The sequence below is a fragment of the Oncorhynchus clarkii genome, chromosome 3 (assembly GCF_045791955.1).
Source record: "Oncorhynchus clarkii lewisi isolate Uvic-CL-2024 chromosome 3, UVic_Ocla_1.0, whole genome shotgun sequence".
NCBI lineage: Eukaryota > Metazoa > Chordata > Actinopteri > Salmoniformes > Salmonidae > Oncorhynchus > Oncorhynchus clarkii.
In genome coordinates this window covers 4,513,554-4,526,183 of record NC_092149.1, presented here as the reverse complement: position 1 = coordinate 4,526,183, position 12,630 = coordinate 4,513,554, and the positions used below count along the sequence as shown (strand labels likewise).

At 43.1% G+C, this 12,630-nt stretch overlaps 2 protein-coding genes across 6 annotated transcripts in view; one reads left to right on the top strand and one right to left on the bottom strand.

The window, feature by feature from the left end:
- The first annotated feature begins 99 nt into the window (after positions 1-99).
- Positions 100-1,086, top strand: LOC139405646 (dysbindin-A-like). Its single transcript, XM_071148061.1, has 2 exons — positions 100-242; positions 702-1,086. The coding sequence occupies exons 1-2, from the start codon at positions 110-112 to the stop codon at positions 998-1,000; spliced, it is 432 nt and encodes a 143-aa protein (XP_071004162.1). The 5' UTR covers positions 100-109; the 3' UTR covers positions 1,001-1,086.
- A 263-nt stretch (positions 1,087-1,349) lies between these two features.
- The window catches only part of LOC139386815 (protein Jumonji-like), a 101,656-nt gene continuing 90,375 nt past the window's right edge, over positions 1,350-12,630 (bottom strand). For 2 of the 5 annotated variants that reach the window (XM_071132633.1, XM_071132642.1), the window contains exons 15-19: positions 11,846-12,028; positions 10,914-11,044; positions 7,480-7,660; positions 5,320-5,427; positions 1,350-3,671 (exon numbers count right to left, since the gene is read on the bottom strand). In XM_071132633.1, coding sequence (XP_070988734.1) covers positions 3,462-3,671; positions 5,320-5,427; positions 7,480-7,660; positions 10,914-11,044; positions 11,846-12,028 — 813 coding nt within the window. In that variant the 3' untranslated portion in view covers positions 1,350-3,461. Of the gene's footprint in view, positions 3,672-5,319; positions 5,428-7,479; positions 7,661-10,913; positions 11,045-11,212; positions 11,483-11,845; positions 12,029-12,630 lie in introns of those variants that run through there. The other 3 variants (XM_071132651.1, XM_071132670.1, XM_071132660.1) reach the window with 3 other exon arrangements.

Genomic DNA, 12,630 nt, shown 5'->3' with positions numbered 1-12,630 from the left:
CCAGGGTTCCTTGTGAGAAATGGAGAAATGGAGGCAGGATGGGACTGTGGTGCAGCTGCAGTGTGAAGTGACGCTGGTTGTGTGTCGCTCCACAGGGCCAATAGGTAGCATGTCTTCCATGGAGGTAAACGTCGACGTTCTGGAACAGATGGACCTGATGGACGTGTCGGACCACGAGGCCCTCGACGTCTTTCTCAACTCTGGAGGAGAAGACGACAGCCTGACCTCCTCACTCACCTCAGGTAGTTATCAACACAGTGCACTCTGTAGGGAATAACCAACTCAGTGGCCTTGTGGTTAGTGTCCTCCCTGAAATTGAAGGATTGGGAGTAGCTTCACGCTACGGAAACAGGAGATAGACTAGTGTCCTGTCCAGGAGGGACTGGTACATCAAGCTGTCTCACTACAGAAACAGGAGATAGACTAGTGTCCTGTCCATACATCACGCTGTCTCACTACAGAAACAGGAGAAAGACTAGTGTCCTGTCCAGGAGGTGTACTGGTACATATGCATGCGCGTCACCCTGGGGATAACAGAGTTGTGTTGTCATGAGTTCAAACAAAACAGAGATTATACACTGCAGCACACTAGAATCACATGATGGAGCATGTGGTTGAGTCCCAAAAGTAACCCTGTATCCCATATATGGGCAGAGCCGTGATGTTGGACTGATCCCCTCTCCCTCCCTCCTGTCCCCCAGGTCCAGACCCTGAGTCGTTGTCCTCTGAGATCTCCCTGCGGGTGCCCACACAGGCGGAACTGAGGAACAAGCCGTCTTCCTTCTCCTCCACGGAGCCAGGCTCAGCCAGCCAGGACACCAGCCAGGACACCAGCCTGGGGGAGTACCAGGAGGGGGAGGGCAGCGAGGCCAGCGGAGACGGAGACCAGCCCCTGGTACTGCCAGACGAGGAGGAAGTGCAGGCCGACACAGCCCTGGTGTCGTTGCCCGAGGCAGAGACGTTCAAGAACTCTGACGACAGCGACTCGCAGGCCTCTTAGGAGCCGTCACAGAGCTGCCCCCTGGGTGAGACCGGCTCTAGGGGGTATAGGGTAGCTCCTAGATGCTGATCTGGGGGTCCGTTTTGCATTTTTCCCCCCAAAAAACTTTTTTCTTTTCTGTTTTTTATAAATGAAATGTAGCTTCCTTCCTTGTATCCAATTATATCTAAGTAAATACTAATAAAGTTGTTTAAAATGTTCAAGGGACTGCATTCTTCAGACATTACACTGGGAGTTTAAACCAACGCTTTGAAGTCAATAACTAGAATAGCTTGGTGGTTCTTAAACACAGAGATGTTTGGGTTAGGATGCTTGGAGGGTACAGACACACGGCACTGAGAAGAACACATTTGGATAGACACTGTCAAACCTTTTTATTCAAACCTTAATGGGTACTAACAAATACAATAGAAAATAAATCGGTCATTGTCCAACTTGAATCAGCATGGAAGGAAAACAGAATCCGAGATAAGAAATGAGACGGTCGGCTGTAATGAGCCTGTTGTAAAAAAAAAACAACCAAAACATTAAGCACGCTTTTTAAAAAAAAACATCCAACTCTGTATATATGTGAACTTCTAAAATGGATTGTTTTTGTAAGGGGTCTCAACAAGCTGATTTTAAAGGACTCTTGTCGCGAGGCTGGAGTGCAACAACAGGAGTTACTCCTTCTGTACATAGTAGATTTTTGCATTTTTATTATTCTTCTACTTATTTTCCCTTTTCGTAAAAACAAAAGTTTAGGTAAAAAACGAGGGGATTCAAACTATGCAGCACTTCTCCATATGTGTTACCAGGGCAACCCTGGCCCCATACAACTAATGTCCAACACAGTTGACACAAGGGTTGTGATACAATATATTATTTTTTTTTGTCTGCACAAAAAGTGTTTACACAACCATTTCACTGTCTCCACAACACTTGTGTAATTCTAGATGTTTTTTGTATCACAACCGTTGAGTGTATACGGGGCCACAGATGAAGTAACTGGTGGTGGTGGAGGGGGGGGGGGTAAGGCTTTTTCTTCATAAATCCCCTACTCCAAAACACTGCATTCCATTCCTTAAAAGGCTCAGGTACATGTATCTTTAGACATTGACAATGTTTTATATGTACAATGCTGTTGTGGTTTTCACTTTTTGTTCTTTGATAAAACACCTGGACTGTGACTCTCCCAAATGGCACCCTATTCCTTATATAGTGCCCTTGGGGCTCGGGTCAAAATTAGTGCTCTAAATAGGGGATAGGCTGCCATTTGGAACGCAGTGCCGCAGACCCAAGAGTTGCAGATCAAGAGCCTGTAAGGGTCTAGAGTGGATAACTTGGTCACAAAACAAAAACTATCGGCACCAGGAGTGATTAAAAATGATTAGTATGCATTTTTTTTTTTTTTTTTTTAGGCACAGTGTTTCACACCAAAATGGTCAGATGAGCGGTGTGAAGCCCATGATTACCGTTCCACTCTTGGCCAATTCTCTAAATAATTATTACACCAATGATCTGAGAAGGGGCCCTGTTTAATACTGAGGCCAGGGTCGTATTCACTAGGAACCAAACGGAAGGCAAAAGGGCCAAAACGAGGAGGGACTACCTGAACATGTCCAATAAGGAACGCTTGTTTTTTTTTTCTGTTTGCAAAAACGTTTTGCTACGTTTAGCACTAATAAACACAACCCACTTTTTGCGCTCCGCTGGAAAAATCTTTGTATCGTAATGCATGTATTACAAACCCCTGAAGAGCCTTATTACTGGTTGGAGTCTAAACGCAAAACTGTGTGTAGAATCCACTTATTGGTAACAAGTTCTACAAACGTGTTCACAGTTCAGGATGCAGTCCAATGGCTTTGAGCAAAAGGAGAAATGATCATTATTATTACTACTACTACACCAATGACAGTATAAATTGAGCACCAAGATGTAGCACCAGGGAAGTGAAGTCTGTAGGTAATAACAGTAGGTGTAGCTAGGAGGATTTTGTGATATCTAGATACAATATACAGTATTGGACGAAGGGCTGGGTTTCCATCCATACGGCTGAAGATCCGCGCTAACATTTTTTAAAGCTAATTTCCAATTGAGCTGAGATACGCGGGAACGTTGCCTTCAAATTTCAATTGAGCTGTTAAGCGGATCCTCCGATACGGAACTGAACCCAGCCATTAATGCCTCTTAAAAACATGTTTTTTTTTTACTCTAGTGCAAAAGCCGTGGTTTAAGGAGCACATTCTCCACACTGAGCAGAGAGAAATGTACCGTAGTGAAGCACTGGTCCTGTTGGAACACTTCAGAAGTCCTTCCTTCCTACCTTCCTTCCTTCCTTTGAAGTAATCACAGATGTGAATCGGTTGGATTGGTGACAGTAATTGGGTGGTAATAACCTAACCACTTGTACATCTGTGTTTACCTCAAAGAACCCAGGAAGGAAGGATGTGAAGTAATGGAACGCGGCCCATGATGTGAGTTATTTAGAGCTGAGGGCGGTCTTGGGCAGGGTGGAGGAGGGGAGGCGGGTGAGGGACACAGTGATGGAGGTTCTGTTTCGGGCGCTGCGTTTGGCCGGGGTGGACGCCTCACCGGGGCCCTGAAGTCCTCTCGTCCCTCTCCTCTTCATAGCGCCGCTCTTCTCCAGCACTCTCCCACACACCCTGCTCACCAGATGGTTGATTTGGTCCTGAGAGGAAGAGAAATTGGAATCGGGAGAAGAAGAATGTGGGTTGACATTGAAGAGTGGGTGTAGTAATTGACGACCTCCTACTGCCTAATAATGGAGGTCTGGACTATGAATGTATTGATGGTGTTGAACTGAACTGCTTTCAAGTTCTGAGAATTTTCACTCTCCTGGTTAAATAAGGTTACATCAAATGTTGGAAAGAATTTAAAGTAGTGTACTGTAGTAGTGTACTGTAGTAGTTTACTGTGGTAGTGTGTAGTTTACTGTAGTAGTGTACTGTAGTAATTTACTGTGGTAGTGTGTAGTTTACTGTAGTAGTGTGTAGTGTGTGTAGTGTACTGTTGTAGTGTGTAGTGTACTGTAATAGTGTGTAGTGTAGTAGTGTGTAGGGTAGTGTACTGTAGTAGTGTAGTTTACTGTAGTAGTGTGTACTGTAGTAGTGTGTAGTTTACTGTAGTAGTGTGTAGTTTACTGTAGTAGTGTGTAGTGTACTGTAGTGTAGTGTACTGTAGTGTAGTGCACTGTAGTGTACTGTACTGTAGTGTAGTTGACTGTAGTATTGTGCAGTTTACTGTAGTAGTGTACTGTAGTAGTGTGTAGTGTACTGTAGTGTACTGTAGTGTAGTTTACTGTAGTAGTGTGTAGTGTAGTGTAGTGTAGTGTACTTTAGTAGTGTGTAGTGTACTGTAGTGTAGTTTAGTGTACTGTAGTGTACTGTAGTGTAGTTTACTGTAGTAGTGTGTAGTGTGTGTAGTGTACTGTAGTGTACTGTAGTGTACTGTAGTAGTGTGTAGTGTACTGTAGTAGTGTGTGTAGTGTACTGTAGTGTACTGTAGTAGTGTGTAGTTTACTGTAGTAGTGTGTAGTGTGTGTAGTAGTGTAGTTTAGTTTACGGTAGTGTAGTGCAGTTTACTGTATTAGTGTGTAGTGTACTGTAGTAGTGTGTAGTGTACTGTAGTGTAGTTTAGTTTACTGTAGTGTAGTGCAGTTTACTGTAGTAGTGTGTAGTGTGTGTAGTAGTGTGTAGTGTACTGTAGTGTACTGTAGTGTAGTTTACTGTAGTAGTGTGTAGTGTGTGTAGTAGTGTGTGTAGTAGTGTGTAGTAGTGTAGTGTACTGTAGTAGTGTGTAGTGTACTGTAGTAGTGTGTGTAGTGTACTGTAGTAGTGTGTAGTGTGTGTAGTAGTGTGTAGTAGTGTAGTGTACTGTAGTAGTGTGTAGTGTACTGTAGTAGTGTGTGTAGTGTACTGTAGTGTACTGTAGTGTAGTTTACTGTAATGTGTGTAGTAGTGTAGTGTACTGTAGTAGTGTGTAGTGTAGTGTACTGTAGTAGTGTGTAGTTTACTGTAGTAGTGTGTAGTTTACTGTAGTAGTGTGTAGTGTACTGTAGTGTAGTTTACTGTAGTAGTGTGTAGTGTGTGTAGTAGTGTGTAGTAGTGTAGTGTACTGTAGTAGTGTGTAGTGTACTGTAGTAGTGTGTGTAGTGTACTGTAGTGTAGTTTACTGTAATGTGTGTAGTAGTGTAGTGTAGTGTACTGTAGTGTACTGTAGTGTAGTGTACTGTAGTAGTGTGTAGTGTAGTGTACTGTAGTAGTGTGTAGTTTACTGTAGTAGTGTGTAGTGTACTGTAGTGTAGTGTACTGTAGTACCTCGTCGTAACGGTACATCATTTTGAGGCCTCGGCAGGACTTGTGTTTCTGTACGTACAGCAGGACACACTCCAGACAGAACACCACGTTCTCACTCTCCTGAACCACCTACAGCGACATGAGGAGCATGCCATCAGGACAAAGAATAAACACATTTTCTCTCCTGAACCATCTGTAGCGACATGAGGAGCATGCCATCAGGACAAAGAATAAACACATTTACCCTCCTGAACCATCTGCAGCGACATGAGGAGCATGCCATCAGGACAGAATAAACACATTTTCCCTCCTGAACCATCTGCAGCGACATGAGGAGCATGCCATCAGGACAGAATAAACACATTTTCCCTCCTGAACCATCTGCAGCGACATGAGGAGCATGCCATCAGGACAGAATAAACACATTTACCCTCCTGAACCATCTGCAGCGACATGAGGAGCATGCCATCAGGACAGAATAAACACATTTTCTCTCCTGAACCATCTGCAGCGACATGAGGAGCATGCCATCAGGACAGAATAAACACATTTACCCTCCTGAACCATCTGCAGCGACATGAGGAGCATGCCATCAGGACAGAATAAACACATTTACCCTCCTGAACCATCTGCAGCGACATGAGGAGCATGCCATCAGGACATAGAATAAACACATTTCCCTCCTGAACCATCTGCAGCGACATGAGGAGCATGCCATCAGGACATAGAATAAACACATTTCCCTCCTGAACCATCTGCAGCGACATGAGGAGCATGCCATCAGGACATAGAATAAACACATTTCCCTCCTGAACCATCTGCAGCGACATGAGGAGCATGCCATCAGGACAGAATAAACACATTTTCCCTCCTGAACCATCTGCAGCGACATGAGGAGCATGCCATCAGGACATAGAATAAACACATTTTCCCTCCTGAACCATCTGCAGCGACATGAGGAGCATGCCATCAGGACAGAATAAACACATTTTCCCTCCTGAACCATCTGCAGCGACATGAGGAGCATGCCATCAGGACAGAATAAACACATTTACCCTCCTGAACCATCTGCAGCGACATGAGGAGCATGCCATCAGGACAGAATAAACACATTTTCCCTCCTGAACCATCTGCAGCGACATGAGGAGCATGCCATCAGGACAGAATAAACACATTTACCCTCCTGAACCATCTGCAGCGACATGAGGAGCATGCCATCAGGACAGAATAAACACATTTTCCCTCCTGAACCATCTGCAGCGACATGAGGAGCATGCCGTCAGGACAGAATAAACACATTTACCCTCCTGAACCATCTGCAGCGACATGAGGAGCATGCCATCAGGACAGAATAAACACATTTTCCCTCCTGAACCATCTGCAGTGACATGAGTGGCATGCCATCAGGACATAGAATAAACACATTTACCCTCCTGAACCATCTGCAGTGACATGAGGAGCATGCCATCAGGACACAGAATAAACACATGTTCCGTTCAGGGACAATAAAGTAAGATCGGTCTTTTTACAGGACATTTACGATTGAGCCCCCATCTGCAGACTTAACCATTGATGCCATCTCCACGAACATCAGAGAAATGGCCTTTAGAAGGCGCCTTGTTGGGGCCTCCCGGGTGGCGCAGTGGTCTGTGCCACCAGAGACTCTGGGTTCGCGCCTAGGCTCTGTCGCAGCCGGCTGCGACCGGGAGGTCCGTGGGGAGACGCACAATCGGCCTAGCGTCGTCCGGGTTAGGGAGGGTTTGGTCGGTAGGGATATCCTTGTCTCATCGCGCACCAGCGTCTCCTGTGGCGGGCCGGGCGCAGTGCATGCTAACCAGGTCGCCAAGTACACTGTGTTTCCTCCGACACATTGGTGCGGCTGGCTTCCGGGTTGGATGCGCGCTGTGTTAAGAAGCAGTGCGGCTTGGTTGGGTTGTGTTTCAGAGGACGCATGACTTTCAACCTTCGTCTCTCCCGAGCCCGTACGGGAGTTGTAGCGATGAGACAAGATAGTAATTACTAATAATTGGACACCACGAAATTGGGGAGAAAAAGGGGTAAAATTACCAAAAATTATATAAATAAAAAAAAATTAAAAACAGTGTTCTTGTCGACAACATGCCTTTGATTGAATCCCTGCCTATGTTTGTGCCCAACCTTCCCGGCCCAGTAAAGACTCACCATGGAGAGGTAGCAGAGGTGTTGGCACACTTGGCAGCGTCGGTCTGAGGGGTCGAGCCTCAGCCACTGGCGCTGGATCCTCCTGCTCTCTGACGAGGCCTGGTTGTCATGGCTACAGTAGCGGGCAACAGACCGCAGCCCGGCGTCAAACAGATCCCTGCGCTGTCTCAACTCTGTATCCCTGGAACAGGTAGAGCAGACTGGTGTATCGTCTGTCATCAATGGCTACTGTTTCCCTTTTAAGTTGTGGAAAGGGTCAATTTGAGATAGGTAACATGTTGTACTTTTAAATGAATGATGTATAGCTAGCTATTGATTCTTGAGTGGTTACATTTCTCCAGCCCCACCCCACTGCTGTTTATTCAACAGGTGGTGACTGCTGTTTATTCAACAGGTGGTGACTGCTGTTTATTCAACAGGTGGTGGGGTGACTGCTGTTTATTCAACAGGGGGTGACTGCTGTTTATTCAACAGGGGGTGACTGCTGTTTATTCAACAGGTGGTGACTGCTGTTTATTCAACAGGTGGAGGGGTGACTGCTGTTTATTCAACAGGTGAGGGGTGACTGCTGTTTATTCAACAGGTGGTGGGGTGACTGCTGTTTATTCAACAGGTGGTGGGGTGACTGCTGTTTATTCAACAGGGGGTGGGGTAACTGATGTTTATTCAACAGGTGGTGGGGTGACTGCTGTTTATTCAACAGGTGGTGGGGTGACTGATGTTTATTCAACAGGTGGAGGGGTGACTGATGTTTATTCAACAGGTGGAGGGGTGACTGCTGTTTATTCAACAGGTGGTGACTGCTGTTTATTCAACAGGTGGTGACTGCTGTTTATTCAACAGGTGAGGGGTGACTGCTGTTTATTCAACAGGTGGTGGGGTGACTGCTGTTTATTCAACAGGTGGAGGGGTGACTGCTGTTTATTCAACAGGTGGAGGGGTGACTGCTGTTTATTCAACAGGTGGAGGGGTGACTGCTGTTTATTCAACAGGTGGAGGGGTGACTGCTGTTTATTCAACAGATGGTGGGGTGACTGCTGTTTATTCAACAGGTGGAGGGGTGACTGATGTTTATTCAACAGGTGGAGGGGTGACTGCTGTTTCTTCAACAGGTGGTGGGGTGACTGCTGTTTCTTCAACAGGTGGTGGGGTGACTGATGTTTATTCAACATGTGGTGACTGCTGTTTATTCAACAGGTGGAGGGGTGACTGCTGTTTATTCAACAGGTGGTGGTGTGAATGTTTTGTCATTTTTTGAATCCCAGATTGCCCTTTTAAGAATTACATTCCATGTATGATGATACTGTGATCTACAATGATAATACTGCTATTAATACTGTGATCTACAATGATAATACTGCTATTAATACTGTGATCTACAATGATAATACTGCTATTAATACTGTGATCTACAATGATAATACTGCTATTAATACTGTGATCTACAATGATAATACTGCTATTAATACTGTGATCTACAAATATAGTACTGCTATTGATACTGTGATCTACAAATATAGTACTGCTATTAATACTGTGATCTACAAATATAGTACTGCTATTGATACTGTGATCTACAATGATAGTACTGCTATTGATACTGTGATCTACACTGATAATACTGCTATTAATACTGTGATCTACAATGATAATACTGCTATTAATAATGTGATCTACAATGATAATACTGCTATTGATACTGTGATCTACAATGACAATACTGCTATTAATACTGTGATCTACAATGATAATACTGCTATTAATACTGTGATCTACAATGATAATACTGCTATTAATACTGTGATCTACAATGATAATACTGCTATTAATACTGTGATCTACAATGGCAATACTGCTATTAATACTGTGATCTACAATGATAATACTGCTATTAATACTGTGATCTACAATGATAATACTGCTATTAATACTGTGATCTACAATGATAATACTGCTATTAATACTGTGATCTACAATGATAATACTGCTATTAATACTGTGATCTACAAATATAGTGCTGCTATTGATACTGTGATCTACAAATATAGTACTGCTATTGATACTGTGATCTACAAATATAGTACTGCTATTGATACTGTGATCTACAATGATAGTACTGCTATTGATACTGTGATCTACAAATATAGTACTGCTATTGATACTGTGATCTACAAATATAGTACTGCTATTGATACTGTGATCTACAAATATAGTACTGCTATTAATACTGTGATCTACAATGATAATACTGCTATTAATATTGTGATCTACAAATATAGTGCTGCTATTGATACTGTGATCTACAAATATAGTACTGCTATTGATACTGTGATCTACAAATATAGTACTGCTATTGATACTGTGATCTACAATGATAGTACTGCTATTGATACTGTGATCTACAAATATAGTACTGCTATTGATACTGTGATCTACAATGATAGTACTGCTATTGATACTGTGATCTACAATGATAGTACTGCTATTGATACTGTGATCTACAAATATAGTACTGCTATTGATACTGTGATCTACAAATATAGTACTGCTATTGATACTGTGATCTACAAATATAGTACTGCTATTGATACTGTGATCTACAAATATAGTACTGCTATTGATACTGTGATCTACAAATATAGTACTGCTATTAATACTGTGATCTACAATGATAATACTGCTATTAATACTGTGATCTACAAATATAGTGCTGCTATTGATACTGTGATCTACAAATATAGTACTGCTATTGATACTGTGATCTACAAATATAGTACTGCTATTGATACTGTGATCTACAATGATAGTACTGCTATTGATACTGTGATCTACAAATATAGTACTGCTATTGATACTGTGATCTACAAATATAGTACTGCTATTGATACTGTGATCTACAAATATAGTACTGCTATTGATACTGTGATCTACAATGATAGTACTGCTATTGATACTGTGATCTACAAATATAGTACTGCTATTGATACTGTGATCTACAAATATAGTACTGCTATTAATACTGTGATCTACAAATATAGTACTGCTATTGATACTGTGATCTACAAATATAGTACTGCTATTAATACTGTGATCTACAATGATACTGTGATCTGGAATGATAATACTGCTATTGATACTGTGATCTACAATGATACTGTGATCTGGAATGATAATACTGCTATTGATACTGTGATCTACAATGATAATACTGCTATTGATACTGTGATCTGGAATGATAATACTGCTATTGATACTGTGATCTGGAATGATAATACTGCTATTGATACTGTGATCTGGAATGATAAAACTGCTATTGATACTGTGATCTGGAATGATAATACTGCTATTGATACTGTGATCTGGAATGATAAAACTGCTATTGATACTGTGATCTGGAATGATAATACTGCTATTGGTTAAATAGTTAAACCCACCTGAGGTCTTTGAGAAGTGAGGTCATGGTACTCAGAATGACACCATTCTCCCGTTTGGATTCTGACATTGCGATCTGGTACAGCAACTTCTCCATGGAGAAGGACCTCTCTATGCGTCGACATTTCAGCTCCTGGGAAGGAGAGGTAAGAGATATTTGAACATTTGATAGGACAGGGTCTTTTCACAACATATCCCAGTTCAGATTAATGGAGGTGCTCAGTTTGGTAAACCCTCGCAAATCCCTCCTTTCATGCAGTAGATGTGTAGGGAACTAAGATCCATGTGGATAACAGAATCTTTGATACTGAATTGGCCAGCGGAACACTGGGTACACAGAGGCACTCTCTACCCTCAGTTTGTCCACTCTATCTGAACTGACTGACTGATAGACAGACTGACTGACTGACTAAACTAAGCTGGTTAAGTCAGACTTTAGAGCCTGGTTTACCACCCCTTCGTGAGGAGCTTTCAGGACTGGAACTCAGTCAAACTGGCCACCCCAAGATGTACAGGAGCATGGAGAGGTACAGGACAGGTACAGGAGTTCATACTCTATGTGGTCAGACCCCTAAACGAAAATGGATTTTCGTTAATTTTAGCAAAGACATTTATATCATTTTAAAATTGTCTTGAATAACAATATATTTATATTTTATTGTAACAGCAAAGTAATTCAGAATTTTTTTTTAATGGAGAATTGAATCTGTATTAATGCTGAAGACCAATACTTTAAACAAACTGATCTTGCAACTTTATCTGTGAAAACAACATTTAACATGCCGATTCCAATGACTAGTAACACTATACTAAATACTATAGTAATGTTAGCATGGCACGTAACATTATAATACATTATGTACTGAATTAAACTCTACTCTTCTTTCAACTAATGGCTTTTCCTTCAAGCATTGATACGACGGGGGGCTCCAACCTTGGCAGCCTGGTATCCCGTGTTCAGCCACTGGGGGGTGGCGAAGTGCACTGTCTCGGAGACGCTGTAGCCGCAGCACACCTTGGAGACGAACGCCGCCGGGAAACAGACGACGAACTGGCCACTCTGCTGGACGGTCCGGTGCACTTTGACCCCCGCTCGACACAGCACCTCCGGAGAGATCTGGCGGGAGGGAGAGAGACAGAGAACATGTATTACCTAACGACCAAGTCTACATCCCAAATGGCATTCTGTTCCCTATATAGTGCACTACTTACACCCTGTTCCCTATTTAGTGCACTACTTACACCCTGTTCCCTATATAGTGCAGAACTTTTCACCAGAGCACAGTGTGTATGTGTGGGGACAGTGTTTCTGTAGTCCATGTTTGTACTGTAGGGGGGGGAACAGTGTTTCTGTAGTCCATGTTTATACTGTAGGGGGGGGGACAGTGTTTCTGTAGTCCATGTTTGTACTGTAGGGGGGGGGGGGGGCAGTGTTTCTGTATTCCATGTTTATACTGTAGGGGAGGGGGGGGGGACAGTGTTTCTGTAGTCCATGTTTATACTGTAGGGGGGGGGGGGGGGGCAGTGTTTCTGTAGTCCATGTTTATACTGTAAGGGGGGGGGGGGGAGTGTTTCTGTAGTCCATGTTTATACTGTAGGGGGGGGGGGGGGGGGGGACAGTGTTTCTGTAGTCCATGTTTGTACTGTAGGGGAGGAACGGTGTTTCTGTAGTCCATGTTTATACTGTAGGGGGGGACAGTGTTTCTGTAGTCCATGTTT

Coding starts and splice junctions, on each gene's coding strand:
- LOC139405646 (XM_071148061.1), top strand. CDS start 110: ATGTCTTCCATGGAGGTAAACGTCGACGTTCTGGAACAGATGGACCTG. Junction 243..701: donor GACCTCCTCACTCACCTCAG/GTAGTTATCAAC, acceptor CCTGTCCCCCAG/GTCCAGACCCTGAGTCGTTG.